The sequence below is a fragment of the Xyrauchen texanus genome, chromosome 4 (assembly GCF_025860055.1).
Source record: "Xyrauchen texanus isolate HMW12.3.18 chromosome 4, RBS_HiC_50CHRs, whole genome shotgun sequence".
Classification (NCBI taxonomy): Eukaryota; Metazoa; Chordata; class Actinopteri; order Cypriniformes; family Catostomidae; genus Xyrauchen; species Xyrauchen texanus.
This window is the reverse complement of record NC_068279.1, coordinates 18,455,786-18,478,833: the sequence shown is the minus strand read 5'-3', so window position 1 is coordinate 18,478,833 and position 23,048 is coordinate 18,455,786. Positions and strand designations below refer to the sequence as shown.

At 37.2% G+C, this 23,048-nt stretch overlaps 1 protein-coding gene across 3 annotated transcripts in view; it reads left to right on the top strand.

The window, feature by feature from the left end:
* The window catches only part of LOC127636178 (serine/threonine-protein phosphatase 2B catalytic subunit gamma isoform-like), a 58,708-nt gene that overhangs the window by 29,631 nt on the left and 6,029 nt on the right, over window positions 1-23,048 (top strand). For 2 of the 3 annotated variants that reach the window (XM_052116612.1, XM_052116605.1), the window contains exons 5-13: window positions 9,104-9,249; window positions 10,005-10,144; window positions 11,887-11,964; window positions 12,456-12,550; window positions 13,055-13,180; window positions 13,494-13,571; window positions 15,671-15,755; window positions 17,523-17,620; window positions 20,941-20,967. In XM_052116612.1, the coding sequence (XP_051972572.1) occupies window positions 9,104-9,249; window positions 10,005-10,144; window positions 11,887-11,964; window positions 12,456-12,550; window positions 13,055-13,180; window positions 13,494-13,571; window positions 15,671-15,755; window positions 17,523-17,620; window positions 20,941-20,967 (873 nt within the window). The remainder of the gene's footprint in view (window positions 1-9,103; window positions 9,250-10,004; window positions 10,145-11,886; window positions 11,965-12,455; window positions 12,551-13,054; window positions 13,181-13,493; window positions 13,572-15,670; window positions 15,756-17,522; window positions 17,621-20,940; window positions 20,968-23,048) is intronic. The other variant, XM_052116619.1, reaches the window with a different exon arrangement.

The window sequence follows — 23,048 nt, the reverse complement described above, 5'->3', positions numbered from 1 at the left end:
AGCACGCGTCCTCTTTAAATTGTAGAACAAGCACCAGGCAATGCAGCAACCTAGCAGAAGCAGCAAAGAAGGATTCACAGATATCATACGTATAAGCTTATATCAGAATCAAGTTGTGGTTCTGGAAGTGTTTTGGATTTAAAGTGAACAGATGGACAAACAGACAAGACCCATGTAATTTGCAAAGAATGTAGAGATAACAAATTGTCACTGAGCTGTCAATGAGCTATCATCAAAAGATTGATCACTTGTGTGTAACTATTTTCTTTTCTGTAATATTTTGTTCCTGACCCAATTTGGATACCAATCAGGATTTGCACTTTTCAGAGTGCTCAATAAACTTTTCAAATTATATTTTGGTTGCATTTGTGATCTAGTAGAAATTTAACTGATTGTGCAAAGGGTTATTTACATTTGGCCACTTCATGCGTTTTTACTGATCAGATTGTTATCCAATCATTAAAAGACCAAGTGTAAATACCCTTCAAGAAGGATTTGAAACTGATATATATATCCAGTCACTCAAACCACCTACAGAGGCGAGATACATTCCAGATGAAACTCGGTCTAGTGAAAATGGATCTGCTTATTCAAGCCACATATGGAAATTTTACTCAGCCCAAACAGCGCTACGTCAGCATGGAGAAAACATGAAACATAACAGCCGTTTCCGAGTATTTGCATAGGGCTTGCGTCACACAATAAATAATAACAAATTAAGAATGGTTGAACATTGTAGGAGAGAGAGACCTTTTTTCTACATTTATTTGATTCAGATCGCAAAAGAAACTGAACCGCTAGACGCATCTTTCCTACGACAAGCTCCATTGGCAAAAATATAGTGCGCACGCACACACACACACACACACACGTGCAGGGCAAAGTAATTTGAAACCAAATAATAAATCCCATCTTTTTAATTTGCTATCTGGCATTAGCATAGTCACGGAAGTTTTTTTTGCATATAGCGCGGGAATTCAAGGTTGGATTTATATCTGTTTGGCGGAGACACTTTGATGTGGCCAAGTGTAAATGGAAGGTGCTTATTAAATCAGATAGCAATCCGAACAGTAAAAAATGCATGAAGTACCCAAGTGAAAATACCACCTAAACTAGGCATGTAATCTCATTTCATATCGATCGCAGGCCCCCGAATCAAATTCATGAAAGACTTTGAGGTTTCAGCATACTTTAGATCTCTGGCTAAAGGTCACATTTACCTTTGCACTGTAAAATTCTGCGAGTGAAGGCATGGGCAGTCGCAGAGGACATTGTGGGAAACCAGCAAAAAACAAATTGCCAAGCAGCCTCTTTTAAAGCTGCACATTATATTCTGTGAGAGTAACGTTGACAGGATTTGCCATGAATATTGTGAATATTCAGTGTAGTATGAAGCTTCCTATTGGTCAACAGGTGAATTTGCCAGTCAAAGTTCACCAAATCTGAACTTAATGCAAAATCCACTGGGGAAATTCACAATTACGTGAATTGCCATTGGTAAGATTTTCATCTGCGGAATTTAACTGTGTGAAGAGAAATGTGTTTGTGGTGTAAGGTAATTGATGTAAGTTATATGAAACCCCTACCAGCTACCACTTTCATTTAACTTGAAAACCGAAATGCATTACTTGCAGATAAGGTTTCAAAGTTGGTTTCCCTTCTTAGAGTGGACTCAGTATTCAACAGTTTTAAAATCATGTGTTAATTCAACATAAATCTCTGTGGGTTTGGTATACAAGGTCAGCTGCTAGTGGTGACTATAGTTTCCTTTTTCTCCTTTGCCACTGGGTACCATCACTTCAATGTGGTTTTGTTGGAGTTAGAGGGCTATTTTTGGTGTTGTGAAGCCTTATTACCTTGTTTTAAGCAAGATGTCATGTTAATAAGACTCCTGAAGCTGGTTATATGACAAACAACCTGACACCTTTACATCTTCGGGACAAGGATGTAACCAAATGTTTATGATATAGAACCATTTACAGTGACAATTTGTACTGTGCAAATGTCTTAGGCACATAAGTTGTTTCACAAAAGCATTTGTCTTAAGATGGTTATTTATATCTTCAGCTTTAGTGTGTCAATAGGAAATATAAATGTTAGACTCTCAAACATTACTTTTGCAAATAGAAAAAATTTGAATAGAAGAACAAGGATCTCTGCAACAGATGTCATGGCCCCCACAGAGCCCCCCACTGAACATCGTGTCAGTCTGAGATTACATAAAGAGATAGAAGCAAATTGAGACTACTAAATAGTAGAGGTGTGAATCTTCACTGGCCTCATGATTACGATTATAAATTATTATAACACGATTCTCAACGCATCTTGTCCTTCAATATCTTTCTTTTTTCAGTTAAAAATTTCATTTTTACTCTCTATTTTTTCCCTTTCGGCTTTTTATTTAACAGCTGTTATAAAAATCAGAACGAGTCACATTACATAGACTGGCCTTTTACATTCAGTATGTGCTGTGAACAAGACATGGAACATGCACTAGATTAAATAAATTGTTCAATAATTTAAAAGAGTATCTCAGTTTTTCAGTTTCTTTCTTTAGAACCTTACAAAACATCTCTTAAAAGCACAAATAAATATTGGTTCTCCATCAAAACACTCTGAATACTATTACTTCAACTGATTATCTTATTATTTTTATTTGTGTTTAAGCATTGTAAATCATTTAATAGTATTGAATTATTATTTAAAATTAATCTATGCCATGCTATTCATTTTCATTTTTAAGCACAAATGGAAGTTGCTGGTCCAGGATGAGAGATGTATCTGCTTCAATGAGAGTGCAGCTGTCAGCTTCTCCTCTCCTCACCTGCACAGGTGATAGTAAAGCGGTTTAAATAGCGCAGTTGTTGCTTCAGAAATGTATCAAGCGTCCCGTATGGACTTATATCTGTTTGCTCTGGAAGTAGAAGATAAAACCATGTATACGCACTGTCCTGACAAACGAGTGACCGGCAATGAAAAAAGCCATTTGAAATGGAGAGAGCGCAAGAGTAGAGAAAGCCATCGGGGGTGGATGGTGAGAAAAAATAATTAAATGAAAACATCACCAACATCTCCCGAACCGCTGTCTCGTCATTATTTTCTTCTGGGTTTTCCCCCGTCATGTGCAAATCAGTGCAATTATGGGTGCAAGTTCATCTTTCATGTTGATTGTTGGCTTCTTATCATGAAAAAACTCTTCCGTTGCTATGTGCAAGGGTTTGTGAAAGAATTTCGGGATCGTAGTTTCATTCAGGCACAAATGGTCATGTGTTTGATATAGCTGGTCTGCAAACAGTCGTGTTTGTGCACTTAACTTTAGTGTATGCACTTAACTTGCGTCTTTGTTTCCACATCTGCCTTTGGTATGCACCACTGCTCTGCCGTGATTTTAAACTGAACTCAGAATCAATTATGATTCTTTTGAGAATCGATTAGAATCGTTTGAGTATGATTTGCGGTGCATCGCTGAAACGATTTTTTCCAACAGCTCTACTAAATAGATAGAAGAACTGTGGTGAATTCTCCAAGAGGCTTGGTACATCCTATCTGCCAACAACTGAGGAAAAACTGTGTCTTAAATTAAATGCACTAAGTGATAAATGAAAACTATTTATTTCATTACTTTTAAAGACATCCTCTCTATGCAATATTTTTCACAAGTGTCTAGTACTTGCACAGTACTTTATGCTGCATACCATTCAAGTTGGATGTGGGATATTCCTACTTGATATCTCCGATCTTAAAGGCATTCCATTGCCCGATATACGGAAGATGATGTGTAAGGAAAAAAACTACAATGCTGGCAGTTCATTTTTACACAGCATTAGGACCAGTCACATCATTGATGATCGCTTAAAACATCAGTACAGCATGTTGTTACTTGACTGACTTAATAAGTTTAAACACAACTAAAGAGTTCCACACATACTGTAGCTCACATAGGCCATTGTCAGTGTAAACTGCATATTTATTTTTCATTTATTCCACAAATTTCCAGCGGACAACAAACTCTGCAAAACACGAGGTGTGAAAATTAGACATGACCTAGGTCCTTAAAAGGAATATTTCAACCAAAAATAAAAATGTACCCTTAGGTAGTTCCAAACCTCTCGACTTTCTTCCATGCAGCACAAAAGATGTTAGACAAAATGACAATTAACCTTGCCTTTCATTGTATGGAAAAAAGATGCAATGAAAGTGAATGGTGACTTCACTTTGAAAAAGTGAATGGCTAACAGACTGCCTAACATCTTTTTTGTGTTCCATAGGTTTGATAGCATTATTTTCATTTTTTGCATTATTTTCAACAGATTGAACAGACTTGAAAATGTCCACTGCTGTGAGAGGCTGTCCATGAAGAGGTGCCATCTTTGTTTGCAGGCTTTATTCCCTGATTTCAGCAAACAACACTTTGCCCCTGTGAGAGAATAGGCTAGTAGACCGCTCTATTAGAGTAAGGTTTACTGCTAGGATGTGTCCAGGTGTGAGTTATTAGTATGCTGGACAGTGAAGTGGCTGGGACTGATCTGGCTAACAAAGAGACAAACCTAATAAGATATCATCCACTACACACACCATTGCCACTTCTAATTTATGATAGAGTAGTGTCTTTTCATTGTGAAGCCTCTCATAACTATTCTTTTATATTAATTTATTTAAAACCGAATTAAATGCAGGATGACCAGCCAAGATTTTGAATTGAGACTCAAGAAGCTGTTAAGCTTTTTTTCAGGCCTGGTTTATTGACGCTCAGGTTGTTTACAAATATAGAAACATATCAGTTATACAATGTGTTATTTCTACACTGGGATTAATTCTCTGGTTGTCAGATGTGGTTTAACACTATCCATGTAAACCAAGGTTTGCATCCATCTACAGAGCCAGGCACCCATTTGTTAAGAGTGTATTACAGGACTCTTGAAAGCCAATGCTTGGAGATCACATTACCAACCTGGACTTATTTTGAGCTGTTGACACCTGAAGTATCCATGTCCCTTTTTATGTCTCAGCAGGAGCTGCTTTTTTTTTGGAAGACACTGAAAATTAAACTTTGTCTTTCAAATGTTTGCTGTTGTGCTGAAGCTAGCTAGTTTAACATCCAGTGTTGGGTAAATTACTCAAAGTAGTCCACTACAAGTTACTAATCACTTCTCTTAAACAGTAATGAAATTACTTTGCTGATTACTTCATGGAAAAACTTAAGCTTTTAATCTACTTTTTAAAACCCTTTTGATATATATATATGTCTATATATATAACCAGTGCTATGATTTGTCAAACTCTTCTTCTTTTGCTTTTCGGCAGGCTAGAAGGTGCTGCCTCTTACTGTTAGACTTGAGTACTGCACGTGCACAATTGAACACAAAGGCATCACCAGCTTTTTGCATAGTTTAGACTGACAAATCGAAATTGTCATTTTGTCTAACATCTTTTGTGCTGCATGGAAGAAAGTCGAGAGGTTTGGAACTACCTAAGGGTTTTTATTGAAATGCTTACCTGCTACGCAAAATGCGTACAGGTTGGCAGGTCTGTGGATCCATACTTGTGTCAAAGGTTCAGGCTGGGGGTGGTGGTGTAATGGTTTGGGGAATGTTTTCTTGGCACACAGTAGGCACCTTACTACCATTTGAGCATCGTTTAAATGCCACAGCCTACCTGAGTATTGTTGCTGACAATGTGCATCCCTTTATGACCACAGTCTACCCATCTTTTAATGGCTTCTTCCAGCAGGATAACGCAGCGTGCCACAAAGCACATGTCATCTCAAACAGGTTCCAGGTACATGGCAATGAGTTAAGTGTACTCCAATGGCCTCCACATTCACCAGATCTCAGTCCAATAAAGTTCCTTTTAGATGTGGTGGAATGGGACATTTTCACCATGAATGTGCAGCTGACAAATCTGCAGCAACTGTGTGATGATCTGTCAGCGTGGAGCAGAATCTCTAAGAAATGTTTCCAGCACCTTGTTGAATCCATGCCATGAAGAATTCAGGCTATTCTGTGTGCAAAAGGGGATCCTACCCAGTATTAGAAAGGTGTATCTAATAAAGTGGTCACTGAGTTTATAATGTATATACACTGATGAGTCAAAACATTATGACCACTCACAGGTGAAGTGAATAAATCTGATAATCTCCTAACAAGGCCACATGTCTAGGTCTTGGTAGATTAGATGGCAAGTGAACAATCAGCTCTCATAGTCAACGCGTTGAATGCAGGAGAAATGGGCATGAGTACAGACCTGAGTGACTTTAACAAGGGCCAAATTGTTATGGCCAGACAACTGGCGACAGGGTTTTGGGCGCCCAAGCCTCATCGATGCGTGAGAGCAGCAAACAGGGCCAACAGGACCTTGGAGCAGTGGAAGAAGGTTGTCTGATCCAATGAGTCCCATTTTTGTTTTACATCAGATGGACGGCCATGTACGTGTGCGCTGTTTGCCTGGGGAAGCGATGGCACCAGGATGCACTGTGGGAAAACGACAAGCCGGTGGAGGGAGTGTGATGCTCTGGGCAATTTTCCGCTGGGAAACCCTGGGTCCAGACATTTTTGTGGTCAATTTCCTTATGAAACAGCAAAATCTATACATTATTCCAAACTTTTGGCTGCCTGTGTGTGTGTGTGTGTGTATGTATGTGTGTATGCATGTATATGTATGCATGTATATGTATGCATGTATATGTATGCATGTGTATGTATGTATGTATGTATGTATGAATGAATGACAGACAGACAGACAGACAAAAAAAACACACACTCTGAGACTATTTTGTTAGGTACACCTCTATAATAGCAATGTTCCCGGGTTATCTGTGGCATGCTATCCATTACCACCAATACAGATGTTAACCTTGTGTACAGTATTGCACTTACAACAGAAGTTAATATGGCAAGGTATTTCACCAGAATAAATGTTAAAATGCATTAAATGTTAAAAACATTACACGTTAACACATAACTAGCATGATAAAGCCACTTGATAACCTTGTTTATGCAAAGTTATATCCAATCTTTCAACTCCTGTCATTACTGTAAAATCAGTAAACCCTGTACATTTCTCATGATATGCACAAGAATACCAGAAAGAGATTGTTTATCATTTCCATTGCCTATATTTGATATAGTATAAATAAACTGTGTTGTAGAAAGAGAGACAGGAAAAGAAGGGGGAACGGGATTGGGAATGGACCATGAGTCACCCATGAAGCTAAGGCATCGGATGTCAAAGCACTGCCCATAAAGCTACAGCCCCTACTAGAAAGGGATTTTTTACATTGAGATATATTCACCCACAGACAGTTATATTTGTTTTGTATAACCAGTAGTTCATCCAGGAACAGGTCCGATGCGAACCTGCCCTACACACTTGTGCTACTGCTTCTTCATGTCTCCAAAGCTAGCCTATTATCTTTGCTAGTACTTGCTAGTGTAGTATCTTTGATAGTTGGCTGAATCCAAATTATATTTAAATTAAGGTTCTTTTGAAGATCTGGTTAAATACATGATTTGTATGGGTCAGTGGTACTAGTCCCTTGTGCTTGAAATGAAAACTGTTTTCTAATAAGGCTGTGGCTATTGCTGTTGAGGCTGTTGTTCTCTGCATAACAAAGGTGGAGGTGGTTTCATGGTAGAACATTCAGTGGCAGCCCAAGTGCTCTTCATGAGACCTTGTTCACAGAGTGAATGTGTAATTCAGTTTAGTGAATAACCCAGCTGTATTTAGTGGAAATGAATACAAGGCTAATGAGACTACTTCAGTCCAGATACTAAAGTATTAATAAGCTTAATCAGCAGCTGAATTAAGTATTCACATAGCACTAATTAGGCTTATTTTAATTTAATCGAATATTCCATTGCTGCTTTTGTGTCTGCTAGTGGCAGGTTTTGCTGCTTTAGGTGTAGTTATTACTGTCTTAGGTTTAGTGTTACAGGTCAGACAAGTCTCGAATTCGCTGTTGTACTTTAAGAGACAGACCACACAGAAAGGGTGTACATCCCAGATGTGTATAACTTTCTTTCTTATGCTGAACACAAAGATCTGCAGAAGAATATTTCAGCTCTGTAGGTCCATACAATGCAAGCGAATGGGTGCCAAAATGTTGAAGCATAAAACACAGCATAAAGTAATCCATAAGATTCCAGTGATTCAATCCATATCTTCTGAAACTATAAGATAAGTGTTGGTGAGAAACTGTTCAATATATTATGTCGTCCTCCTTTAGTTTTGGTGATTGGCATTCTTCGTGAATATTTTCCCCTACTGCCAGAATTTATGGTAAAAACTGACTTAAATTTTGATCTGTTTCTCACTCACACCTATCAAATGTCTTCAGAAGATATCAAACACTAGAGTCTTATAGATTACTTTTATGCTAACTATGTGCATTTTGAGCTTCAAAATTTTGGCACCCATACACTTGCATTGTATGGACCTACAGAGCTGAGATGTTCTTCTAAAAATCTTTATGTTCTGCAGAATAAGGAAAGTCATACACATCTAAGATGGCATAAGGGTGAGTAAATGGTGAGAGAATTTTCAAGTGACCATACAATAAGTCTTATTTCATAATAAAAATGGCAAATAAACAAATTGAAATAACAAATGTATGTTTATACTCAAGTTTCTTTTGTGAATCCGATGACAATTTTATGTCTGAGACACATTTTATGTGATAATTTTCCATATCTTAAGGTGGTGTTCTTAGATTAGATTAAATACATGTCCTATACTGCATTTCTTTCATCAGTTGTTTGCCCAGATTCCAAGGTCAGCCTTTTATAAAAATATTGCTATTAATGTTACACATTTAACAAAGAGTCGAGTGTAAAATGTCAAAAGTCACTTGTTGTTGAAAGGTACTGTTTTAGTTAATGATTGATTTAAGTTCACATCGTTCTTGTGTGAACTCTGCTATATCTAAAGTCATACTGGTGGAAAGACTGTATTTTGTGAAATGAACCCAACACATTACAGCTCAATGAATCCCCACTGAAAGTGATTGATCCTAATTGAGGCAAGGAGAGATGGGCCTGTCTGGGGGTTTCTTGCTTCTAATTCTCCAACATCTGTTACAGTGCTTGTCTGTCTGTGTTCCCCGCAGGTAAAATAAAGTATTCAGAAAGGGTTTATGATGCATGTATGGAGGCTTTTGACTGCTTGCCCCTTGCAGCTCTCCTGAACCAGCAGTTCCTCTGTGTACATGGTGGTCTCTCACCAGAAATCAACTGCTTAGACGACATTAGGAAAGTAAGCATCTGCTCATGTTCTCCTTCTCTCATTACAGCGCATGTCTTTTATTTGTATTCAAATGCAAACGTGTTAATGACTGTGTAAACAAGCATGAGAATATTGCAACACTAATGAGGATTTTGTCTTATTCTGATAGGAATAACCAAATTAAGCCAATATTCTGGTTTCTAGAAATCGGATTTAGACTGCTGTCATAGGCCTGTATATATATGAATTTTGGGTCATGTGGAAACACCTTATTTTGAATATCCACGATAACTGAACATTAATTTATATTTGCGCATGTCCACATGAAGGTAATGTTGGGTGACTTTGGGTACAGACAGAGTGAAAAGTCAAGCTTTGAAGAAAAACCTTTAACACACATTAAAAGAAATGTAATAGTCTCATGACCTGCAGTTTGCTATCAATAATGCACTTGTGTGTTAATGTTGAGGACATGAATGAGAATAAATCAGTTCTGTTGATTAAATTGCTGTCCAAAATTACTAAAATGCAGCAAATTAAATGGCTAGAGTGAGCATCTCCAGTGTTTCCAGAAGAGAAAACAGGAAAAGAATGTGAATGTCTTAAGTTTATTCAGATTATGCTGATTAGATGTATACAGGAATATTCCAATAGCTGTGGAGCATGCACACCTCTTTTTTTAGAATAAAGGCTTAACCAGAATATGGATCTTAATATGAAAGTAATGTACTCTACATGTATACATGGTTCAGTGTCTCTTTTTCTGTCTCTACTGTGTTGTGCAGTTAGACAGGTTTAAGGAGCCCCCGGCATTTGGGCCTATGTGTGATTTGATCTGGGCTGATCCAGGAGAGGACTACGGCAGTGAGAAGACAGCAGAACACTTTAACCACAACTCAGTCAGAGGCTGCTCCTATTTTTTCAGGTACAAGAGCAGTGCTTTTGTCATTAGGTTAGATGTTTGACTGTATGCCTCTGCATAATCATTCTATTACAACCAACTTACAGTTGAGTCTTGAGAGGGATACTTTCATATACTGTAGAAAAATGTTTTTTGTAATGATTTTTTAAAACCTGTTTCTTTTTTTTTATTGTCATGTGTGCAGTGGGGTTTGAAAGTCTGAGTCTACATTGAAATTTTGGGATTCAATTTTAAACGTGAGGAAATCTGATATTTAAATAAGGTAAAATTAATTAGATATATTGAAGGTTTTGTACTATTTCTAGGTCACTAATCAAATTTGTGACCATGTTAATAGTTCACCCAAAAATGAAAATGTTCTTATCATTCTTCTGCAGAAACACAAACGAAGAATATTTCAGCTCTGCTCGTCCATTCAATGCAATTAAATATTGACCAAAAGCTTGAAGCCCCAATAAGCACATAAAGGCAGCATAAAAGTAATCCATACAACTCCAGGGTTTAATCCATGTCTTCTAAAGCACTCTTTTTGATGTTTGGGTGAGAACACACAAAAATGTAACTCCCTTTTTACTGTACATCTTGCCATTGCCGTCTCTAGGCATGATCATTATATCAAGCTCGTTTACACTTCCTAATGCTAGATGTATGCTCAGAGCGCTAGATGGTGCAAGGAAGTGTTATCGAGTTTGAAATCATGATCGCCAAGGAGACTGCTGATGTTAATATTTATAGTGAAAAATGTATGTTTAAAAATTAGATGTTGTGATCTGTTCTCACCCAAAACCATTTAGATTGCTTCAAAAGACATGGATTAAACCACTGGCATCATGAATTACCTATATCCTGCCTTTGTGTGCTTTTTGGTGCTTAAAATTTTGGTCACCATTCACTTATATTGTATGGACATACAGAGCTTAGATATTCTTCTAAAAATCTTAATTTGTGTTCTGCAGCAGAAAGAAAGTCATACTCATCTGGGATGGCATGATGGTGAGTAAAGGATCAGAGAATTTTCATTTTTGGGTGAACATTTAACTGATTTGTGCAAAAGGTCAGATACTTGCTTCATTTGAAGCACACAATGTGCTCTTTGAAACATTCTCAAATCAGGTTGGGATTACATGGATCATCAGGTTTTGCACAAACTTGTGGAATCAATGCCAGCTTGAGTACACAGCAAGAGACATTACCAAAAACTAAGATCTTCTGAAATGTAATTTTGAACTCAACTTTTCATTAAAATTGTTATGCTGATATTATATTTTGTAATCTGTGCTCAGTTAGCATTTTCACAACTGGACCCCACTGCCTATGAGAGTTGCTTGTTTTGACCACACTGTTTTGTACTAGCTCATAAACATTTTAATAAACATCATTCAGGCATTTATGAACTGATGTGGAAAGCCAATCTGATTTTGACTGACTCCTGTAAATAACCTGACCGATGTCACCCAGCTGGTTTCTTTTGTGTGTGTATATATAAGTGTGTTTATCCACTGTTTGCTTGTCCAGCTGTGTTTGTGCCATGCCAACTGAATGTTAACGAAGTGCAGGTGGTGGTCTAATTGCTTTGTTCATTCACTGTGTTGAGGCAGGGTGGGCTTGAAGAGAATCCCACAAAGCTGTATTAAGAAGCTTCCAGTTTATTGGCCCATGCCATATTGGTTGCCACAAAAGCCCTGTTAAGACTTTCAGAGTGGTTGAACTGAGACCCTCAAGGTGGTCTTTCTCTTGTTTTTCAGTTACGCAGCAGTCTGTGACTTTCTGACAAACAATAACTTGTTGTCAGTAATTAGGGCACATGAAGCACAAGACGCTGGGTGAGTATTTATTTTCCAGTTTTATCTTAAATAGGATTTGTGTAATTCTTTGCTGTTAAATTGCATTCTCCTATCTCAGTATACTCTACAGTGACTACTATAAGTAAACCACTCATTGGTTGATTCCCCTAAAAATTGTAACCACTGTGGCTCTGTTGCTTTCAAAACATTGCTATGTTTGTTTGAGCAATATCTTACCAGCCCAAAAATATGACTGAAAACAGTCTGACTGCAATAGACTGAAGCATTTAGCATAGCATGCTAGTTTTATTCATTTGAGTTTTTGCTAGTTTTATGTACTGATACAATGTAGTTCCTCTGAAACTGCTGATCTGGGACAGTGGCTCATTACTAACTGATTTTGACAAAATAAAAACCATTATGTGAAAATAACAGAGTGGACTTTTTGTATTGATTCACCCAGTTAAATTTTTGAAAGCTGCTAATAGACATGCTGAGCAGTCCAACTGGAATGTTTGTTTCTTTTTCAGGTACAGGATGTATAGGAAAAGTCAGACAACAGGCTTCCCTTCATTAATTACCATTTTCTCAGCACCAAATTACCTAGATGTATATAACAACAAAGGTATGTTAGCATCCTCAGACATATATTTAAAAAATAAATTCACTATTTTTATTCAGTGCCAGAGTTAATTGGCATCCAATCAGGTTTCTTTTCTTTTTTTATCAGTAGTAAGTTTAAAGGGATGGTTCACCCAAAAATTTAAATTCTCTCATCATTTACTCATCATCATGCCATCCCAGACGTGGATGACTTTTGCTGAAGACAAAGATTCTTAGAAGAATATCTCAGCTCTGTAGGTCCAGACAATGCAATTCAACAGGTCCAAAATTTGAGCTAACCACTCCAGTGGTTAAATCTATGTCTTCAGAAGTTTGTATAAATATCTTTGTTTGTGTTCAGCAGAAGAAAGTAAGTCATCCACATCTGGGATGGTATGAGGGTGAGTAAATTATGTGAGAATTTTCATTTTAGGGTGAACTAATCCTTTAAAACTCTGTTTTGAATGGCAAAAATGGTTAATCTGCATGATGTTAAACTGTCCCTGTCCCTTTGTTTGTCCTCCAGCCGCTGTATTGAAATATGAAAACAACGTTATGAACATTAGACAGTTCAACTGCTCACCTCATCCGTACTGGTTACCCAACTTTATGGATGTGTTTACGTGGTCACTGCCCTTTGTGGGTGAGAAAGGTGGGTGTCAAACCTCAGACCTGGACTGGGGTTTGTGATTTTCAGGGACTGAAATGTAGCCAGCTGGAGACTGAAATGGTTGCTAGTATTTGACAGGCTATGTGGGGGTTAAACAAGAATGACCTTGTAGATGACATGTATATGGTGCCTGACTGTGTCTGCTTAGTGGGAAGAATGCAGAAAAACTCAAACCTGAAATGTCATAACTCATATATTTTTGCGAAACGTGTAAAGTGGTATAAAGAATATGACTTGAGTGTGCTCACCAAAAGCATCAGATTTTTGATCTAACAAGAATGTTCTGTGTTCACAGTAACTGAGATGTTGGTAAACGTGCTAAACATCTGCTCTGATGATGAACTCATGTCAGAGGGTGATGACTTATGTGAAGGTAAGTGTGTTTACATACATGTGTGTGTGAACATATGTTTCTGTTTGCTTCAAGGAAGTCTAAATGCCTGGAGAGAGCTATCTGTCAGCATTCCCATTCATCGCAATGGCAGTTGCTGAAAGTACACAACCTGGATGCTGCCATCTTAGTTTTATTGGGACTTTAGTTTTACGCCGGATGCCTTTCCTGACGCAACCCCCAGTGGCTGGGGGACTCTCACTCACACACATACAGGGCTAGTAATTTAGAGTCTCCAATTAACTTAACCTGCATGTTTTTGGACTTGTGGGGGAAACTGGTGCATCCGGAGGAAACCCACACAAACACGTGGAGAACATGCAAACTCCATACAGAAAGGCCCTAGTTGTTTTATATGTTTCTTTCAAAAGCTTATATTTGATCATGGCTACTTTTGAAATGCTGTCAATGGAGAAGCATGCTTTTTGCCTACATAATATTGAAATAATGACAATTACCAACTGCCAAATTAAACCAGCCAAACCTTGACCCTACTGTTTTGCACGTTGTGATTGCTTAGAATTTGTAAAGCTGATATCCGATTGGTTGTTGCCCTCTTTGTTCTGCATATTTCCTCTTAGTTCAAATTCAATGGCATTATTTAAAGTAGTACAGCTAGAATGTGCTCACAGCAGAGTGTGAGTGTCTGTCAGTCTGGTCATCATCAGAGTGTCCACTGATATACTCTCCCTGGAGGTCCGATGTCTGGCCATGCTGTCCCATGAGTATCCCTGCTCAGACAGCCTGCTCTGAATGGCATAAACCACATGAATCTAACACATAGACTCTATAGGATACTGCATAGACACTACTATGGGATCACTTTGAAGCAGGGTCCCAGACATCGAAAATCTGGAAATATCAGGGAATTTAAGTGTTTTTCAGGCGAGGAAAAAATAATGAAAATGATTGCAATCTTAAAACTTATGGAAATTTAAGTAATGAATATACATCTAGTTATGCTGCTTTCTAAAACATTTAATTGGATAAGTACAGTATTGGTCTTGTGTAGATTAAAGCTTAAAAAAATTTCCCATGTTCAATACAAGTTAAGTTAAATTGACATATTAACATATGTGGAATTATTTAGGCTCGTCTCTCCATTTCTTAAAAAAAAGTTTTATAAAAATGGAGGTCAAAGTGAGGCAACTGCAATGGAAGTGAATGGGGTCAATGGAAGTAAATGTGGCCAATTTTTGGAGGGTTTTAAAAGCAGAAGTGTGAAGCTTATAATCTTATTAAAGCACTTAAATTAAATATTTTGTTTAAACTCATGTATTATTTGGGCTGTAAAGTTGTTTAATTAGTCATTTTAGAGTTTGTTGACATTACATCGTCATGGCAATGAAGATGTAAAATTGGCTATAACTTTACACAGAAAAGTTTAGTAAGCAATTTTATCATACTAAAATAATTTTTACATATCCTTTATGTATTGTGGCTATAGTTTTGAAAAGTGAGTATTTTAACGTTCAGAAATTGGCCTCAATTCACTTGCATTGTAAGTGCCTTAATGTAAAAAATTATTTTTGTGGTAATCACCATTATGCCACAAATGCTGTTGATTGAGCTTAACTTGTATTGGACCCAGAATATTCCTTTTAAAAACATAAGTGATGTCATGTGATGTTCATAAGCCATAGAGATGTCTGGTTTGTAAGCAAATCATTCTTTTGAGTGTGTTCTTTTCAAATAATCGGTAGATCTGGTTCACAAATAGCTTTGAATGATTTATTAAGGAATTGGTTTGAATTTAAATTATATTTAAAAATCCTTATCCACAAATCACAAATGACTGAAAAGGTCATGACTTGGAAATTTCATGGAAATTCAGTGGTTAAAAAGTGTGGGTCTAAATACACACAGTCAATTAAATTTGGCATTGTTATGAATGGCAGTCTTGCATCAGATGCTTAATAAATCTCTTTGTGTTGGTGTGTGTTCCAAACCCTCAACAATCAATAAATGATATACAGCTGATTCTCAGCATCTCAACTTTTTATTTTTATTTTTTATCTGGTTTGTGGGTCAAAGTTCCTGTGGAATGACAGTGATGCGATGCTGTTTTTGTGTCGATGCAGGTGGAACTCCAGCTGTCCGAAAGGAGGTGATCAGAAATAAGATCCGTGCCATCGGCAAAATGGCCAGAGTCTTCTCTGTGCTCAGGTCAGTCTTCACACAGCTGTAATTAGATAGTTAGATATTCACTGCTGCTTGGGAGGTCATCATAATTATTCAAAAAGCAAAAGCACACACATATATGGGACTTTGGTCACACTGCTCTCCCTATCGTCTAATGAGTCATTTTATATCACAATAATGATATACAGCTCTGGAAAAAATTAAGAGACCACTGCAAAATTATCAGTTTCTCTGGATTTACTATTTATAGGTATGTGTTTGAGTAAAATGAAAATGTTTGTTTTATTCTATAAAGTACTGACAACATTTCTCCCAAATTCCATATAAAACAATTTTCATTTAGAGCATTTATTTGCAGAAAATGACAACTGGTCAAAATATCATAAAAAGATGCAGTGTTTTCAGACCTCGAATTATACAAAGAAAACAAGTTCATATTCATTTTTAAACGACACAATACATTTATAAATGTTTTTTTACTTAGGACAAGTTCAGAAATAAATATTTGGTGGAATAACCCTGATTTTTTAAATACAGCTTTCATGTATCTTGGCATGCTCTCTACCAGTCTTTCGCATTGCTGTTGGGCGACTTTATGCCACTCCTGGCACAAAAATTCAAGCAGCTTAGCTTTGTTTGATGGCTTTTGGCCATCCATCTTCCTCTTGATCACATTCCAGATGTTTTCAATGGGGTTCAGGTCTGATGATTGGGCTGGCCATGACAGGGTCTTCATCCGGTGGTCCTCCATCCACACATTGATTGACCTGTCTGTGTGGCATGGAGCATTGTCCTGCTGGAAGAAACAATCCTCAGAGTTGAGGAAGCAAGTTTTCTTCCAGGATAACCTTGTACTTGGCTTGATTCATGGATCTACCCGATTCCAGCCTTGCTGAAGCACCACTAGATCATCACCGATCCTCCACCAAATTTGTGTGAGTCATTGTGGCCTGAAGGCCTCTCCAGGTTTCCTTCTAACCATTAGACGACCAGTTGGAGGATCGGTGCTTCAGCAAGGCTGAAGTTGGGTAGATTCGCCTTTGTGAAGATGAAAGGCCACAAGCCATCAAATAAAGCCGAGCTGCTTGAATTTTTGCGCCAGGAGTGGCATTAAGTCACCCAACAGCAATGTGAAAGACTGGTAGATATCATGCAAAGCAGCATGAAATCTGTGATTTGGAAGACAGGGTTATCAACCAAATATTGATTTCTGAATGTTTCCCAAGTTAAAACATTAGTATAGTGTTGTTTAAAAATTAATATGAACTTCGAGGTCTGAAAACACTGCATCACTGTTATTTTGACTAGTTGTCATTTTCTGCAAATAAATGCTCTAAATGACAATAGTTTTATTTGGAATTTGGGAGAAATGTTGTCAGTACTTTATAGAGCAAAACAAAAGATTTAATTTTACTCAAACACATACCTATAAATAGTAAATCCAGAGAAACTGACAATTTTGTAGTGGTCTCTTATTTTTTCCAGAGCTATATATATATATATATATCTCGCCACACACTTTCCTCCATTAGAATTAATGAGGCAGTGTCAGTGAGTCAACATGTGGAATAGCGGTCTAATTATATTAGAGATTATTCCAGACGAACAATGCAATTGATAATGGAGGAACAGAGGACATCTTCAAGTTTTTTCTTAGGTTGGCTCTGCTGCAAAAGTTTCAAATGACCACATATTTCTTCTTCCTCCCCCCTCCACCTAGTGCTAATTGATTATGCGCTGTGGAGTCCTTTGAATACCGCTTTAATAGGGTATGTGTATGTTGTGCCTTAGGGAAGAGAGTGAGAGTGTACTGACCCTCAAAGGGCTCACCCCAACCGGAACGCTACCACTAGGAGTGTTGTCTGGAGGCAAGCAGACCTTACAGAGTGGTAAGTGAGCATGTTTGTGGTTTGTCTTGGAGGTTAGTGCATGTGGGTTTGTTAAAGTGTTTACAGGCCACTCACATTCAACCTGGATGCTCAAGCTGTACTGGGTCACCACATGACACTGTAAATGATCCAGCACTCTCCTCTGCTCTCACCACCCCCATATAAAAGCAAAAAGTACCAGCACGTTCTTTTTTGTCGTGCAAGATGTCAATGATGTGATGCATTTCTCTCCTTCATGCTGAAGTGCATCAGAGCTTATAGTGCAGATATAGATGAGGGCAGTGCTCTTCACCTCTATTGCGTGAGCTTTTCTGGGCTGTGTCAGACTGTTTAAAGGGATAGTTCACCCAAAAATGAAGAAAATGAAAATTATGTCATCCCAGATGTGTTTTCATTTTTTTGTTATGCAGAACACAAACAAATATTTTTAGAAGAATATCTCTGCTCTGTAGGTCAATACAATATAAGTGAATGGTGGCCAAAACTTTTATCTTTGAATGATAGGTGTGGGTGAGTTATCTTTTACTATAAATCTCCACTTTCACTTCCACATTCTTCTTCTTTTGTTTTATGGTGATTTGCATTCTTCGTGCATATCACCACCTACTGGTCAGGGCTGGTCAAAGATGGAGATTTATAGTAAAAAAGGTCTTAAATATTGATCTGTTTCTCACCCACACATATCATATCGCTTCTGAAGACACTGATTTAACCATTGGAGTCTTATGGATTACTTTTATGCTGCCTTTTTGACCTTTTTGGAGATTCAGAGTTCTGGTCACCATTTACCATTGTGTAAATGATGAGAGATTTTCATTTTTGGGTTAACTATCACTTTAATTCACTTCAAATACTTAATTTAAATAATTATTTTGCATTACAGTAATGGGAATTTGAGAGAAATGTGCTTAATTGTACTTGAATGCCACAACATAAAGAAAAAGAATAATGGTTCTAAATTAGGTTTAATTTTCTTTAAACAAAATAAAATGTATTATTTCTTTGAGTTAAATTTGACCTGGACATGTTCTTTACAGGTGTATAAGATTCACACAAGCCCTATGTTTGGACATACAATGATCAAAACCATATTATGGGATCTCAAGATTTATTAAAATGCTTATAGATGATTAGGGCATTATAATGTTTGAAAAGAAAACAATTGACCTTATTATTATTGACACAATGAACACCTGTTACATCCAACCATGAACTCTTTAATATTAACACTCTTTATTTGCCTATGGGTTGTAAAAACCCCTCCCTTGTAGGCTCATTTTAAGCCATGTTAATTCAACCACCTGCCCTACAGTGTGCTCCAAATATGCTGAGAGCTAATCAGAGGATGACTCACTGGATTGACCTGTCCTCTCTGAGTGGGCGAAACTGTTGGCAAGGTGTCCAGGACCTGGCTAAAGGTCATTAAAGGTCAATAGTGTAGAGAACTTTGAGCGAGTGTGAGGTGATGGAGACAGGAGCGGAATGAGAGAGAAAAGTGAGAGAGGGAAATCAAAGGGAGACAGTGGGTGGATGCCAGCATTTGAAGTACATATTGAAAACTAAGTGACCTTTAAGAGACCAGCTTCATGTCTGTGTGAGTCGGGCATCAAGCCACCTAGACTTGAAGAACTGAGAATAAAATTAAAGAAAATGTGAAGCTATGGGCCTCATCTTTATGTATCCTAGCCTACCCTGTTTAATATCAAAATCGCTTTGACCTTAGCATAATAGCTTATTTCCAGCTATAAACATCCAATGAGCTGCTCATGTTTACCAAAAATTATATATTAAAACAATATGCCGCAAGAGGGTTGTACCTATTAAACGTAGTGGCTTCTTGCTTTTATTAATCGGTGGCAATAGCCCTGTGATAAAAGACCAATGTTCTATTAACAGTTTAATAAACAAAATTATAATACCCAATTTTTATTCCTCATTTTCAACACCATGAACTTCTTGAAAGTAAAATTTCCCTCAAATATTTTTCACACATAATTTTTTCAATGTGCCTACTAAAAATGTCCAACACAGTATGTGCAAGCACACATCCCACCACAGTGCCATTTCCACCACTTCTCAAATTTTTATTTGATTTATATATAAATTTACATTTAATTTGCGTTTAATATAGTTCCATGGTGGAAATGACTTGTGATGGAAATTATTTGTTTTTAATGTTTTTGAATCAAAGTCGCAGACACCTATGTCTTGCTAACACTGGACGTGAGCCGGGCGTAGCGTCAAAAGCAATAGAACCCCATTATAATCAGTAATGATATCTACATTGGAAGCATCAGTTGTGCCGAGTGTTGTGTTCCATTTATCGTTGTATGCACTGGCGCTACTACCAAAATGATACGGTTTAGAACGTTCATGTGACGCATCTAGTGTAGACAGCCCCAAGCGTTGCGGCACGTCGCGTCAATGAACGCTCCCGGTGTAGACAGGGTGTAAGGATAATTTTATAGCTAAATTTGTATGTATACTAAATGCACACAAATATTTTCAATTTGGCAAAATATAAATACCCAATAAAAATAATTTTCTCACAAGTGATATTTACATTTAATTTTCATTGGTTTCTTCAAACATAACTTTTCTCATATTTTATCTCAAGCATGTTTTTTTCCTGACACATTTGTTGTCTTAAAGTACACTAACTTTTGAAAAACTTTCATTGTGGCCAGCATTATTTGGTGTGGTGGAAATTATGCCATGACTGTGGGACAATTGTAATTTTTGCCAATTCCATTTTAAAGGTGCACTTTTTGTATGTGTCATCTTGGTCTTACAGTGACACCTAGTGGTGTGGATGCTGTCAATAAAAGTCAGCAGTTATCGTGTAAACATACCCTTAGTGCATTAATATAGAATGTGTGGTCAAAGGTGTGTGGATTTATTCTAATTCTGCAACTGGTTTGAACATGGCTCGTCCAATCACAATTTACAGTCCCAACTATCTGTTTTAAAATAGCTGTCTGCAACTTTTGGAATACTATGCTCTTGTTCCAGCTTTTATACATCAAAGATTAGTTGTGTCTTTCTTGCCTTCAAATCAGGTATTATTCTCGAAAAAGTATTATTAATTATCCAAAGAATTCAATCACTCTTTCCCAAAATAATTGACTTACTGCTGTTCACTGTCTGCTCTGTGCATCTCTTGATTTTTATCTTGCTGTTTGATTCTTTAACTACTAATATTACTACATTACTGTGGTGTGATTGTGGGGGTAATATGCTTTGGGTATAAAGTAATCACACTGATATAACCTCTCTCTCCATTCATTTTGGGCTACTTCCTGCTGCGCTTGCTAATACAGCCGCCATAGAAGCAAAGGAGGGTCAAGGTATGCTCACCTTTTCAGGGCAAAGCAGTACTTTGTGTTATATCCTGTCTCCATATGCTGTGCTCTCTTTCCCTCTGTGTGTCTATTTGTGTCTGCATTTACCTACAGTAACTACAGTCAGTGTATGTCCCCAAGTAATCATGGAAAATCTGCATTCTTGCACCACCTTCATTTTACAGCTCTTAATAGAATTTAATTGAAACCAAAAATGATTGCTTAAAGGGATAGTTCACCCTCATGTTGTTCCAAACCTAAATGACTTTTTGACACACACATGATGTATACAGACACTTTAAAGTGTCCATCCAGTGAGGGAATGAGCTCTTGCAGCATGGCTTCCAGTCCTGGCTCTGCTCTACCTCATTAATTAGCTGTTGCCTGTTGACCGGAGGGGATTGCTGGTTAGTCCCAGGCCCTGGCTAGAGTTTGCTAATTCTCATGCTGCCATCTGATTGGTAGAGAGGCCAAGACCTCCCTCTGCTGAGTATTTTCAGATTCTAATCTTGTTACGACTCTGCACTTCTAAGACTGTCTGTTCCTGTTCAGGCGTAACACTCTTGCCTGAGGCCTCTCACCTGCTGCTTTAATGCGCTGAGTCTCTGAACTGTTGTGCAAACAAACAAACAAACACACACTCTGGCATGACATGTTAAGTGTGCCATACTAACACACTTTAACACACACACAAGTCACTGACCTGATTTCTGTGTCAGAGAATATAGCAAAATCCTGCAACCTTCTGTAGAAGAACACTGCATCTATTTCTCTTCATCATAGACTGAATAGGCATCTTGTGTTTGCTCCGTCAACTGGAACTAGTCATGAATCACCTTGGCAATTACCTGGTGTTTTCAAAAATGCCAGAGGACATAATAGGCCTGCTGGTTGTGCAAGAAGCAGCTTTCCTGTTTGTGCATGTCATTTGGTAGAGTGTGTGTTTAGTCCCTGCATTTCTTACCTTTTATAGTTTTACAAGGTATAAGTGAGATAGGTGTGGCATGATAATCCATAAAGATGTTTGTGTATTGGCATTCAATCAAAACATTTTTTTCAGTGCTGTAAATAATAAATAATTATGTCATTACTATTTCAAATTATGATTGTGTACAGTCAAGCAATCATTCAAAAGGTTTTAATCAATTATAGTATTATAGTATGTTATTTAAGTAGATATGTTTCACAAATAATCTGGTAGCTATATTTGGCAGCTGTTTCACATAGTTTGACTGCTGTCTGTAGAGAATAAATAACTCATTACAACATTACATTCATTGCTGCCCCCTTGTACTATGTATTTCCTGTACTTGTAAACCATTAATTGTCTTTACTTTCATGTTTTTATTTATGTTCTAATTTTTGTGGCATTAAGACTAATTCATTGAACAGTCTGTATTGTGCGTCATGTGTTTTTGTGTGCGTGTGTGTGTTTATTGTCTCCTATAAAAAGTCCTGATGAAAACTTTTTTTAATTATTTATGTGTGGTCCACTTTAAAAATGTCCATAGTTCATTTTGACACATTGAGCTTTCCATGACAAAGAAAATACACAAGTGACTGAATTAGGGCTGTCAATTTAACACATTTATACAGTGAGAGTAATTATAAAAATAGTGCATTTAAAAAAATCTTAGTCCGCAGGGGGCAGTTGGCGCAACTCCAGCTGTACAAGCAACTCGCCACTGACAGCAGACAGCACATGATGAGGAGTTGTTTTTGCATTTGTGACAACAAAGCAAAGACACTTCAAAAGCATCCTTCAGATGCATGCTTACATACACATAAATCTACATCAGACAGATTGATGAATTAAATTGCAAAATAGATGTCTGTGGACTGTAGGCCAATTATAGGCTTGTGTTAAATGATATGGATATAATATATTGCCTTCTAAAGACACTTTGTGTTGTGTGATAAATACTTTACTCATCTGCCACAATAATCTAAAGTATTCTTATTATATAAATTATTACATATATTATATTTATAAAGTTTTAATATAATTATTTATGATTATTCAATCAATAGATATTGAATTGTTTCTTTGTGGGCTTTTCTCTGCAAATAATATTATTTGTGATTAA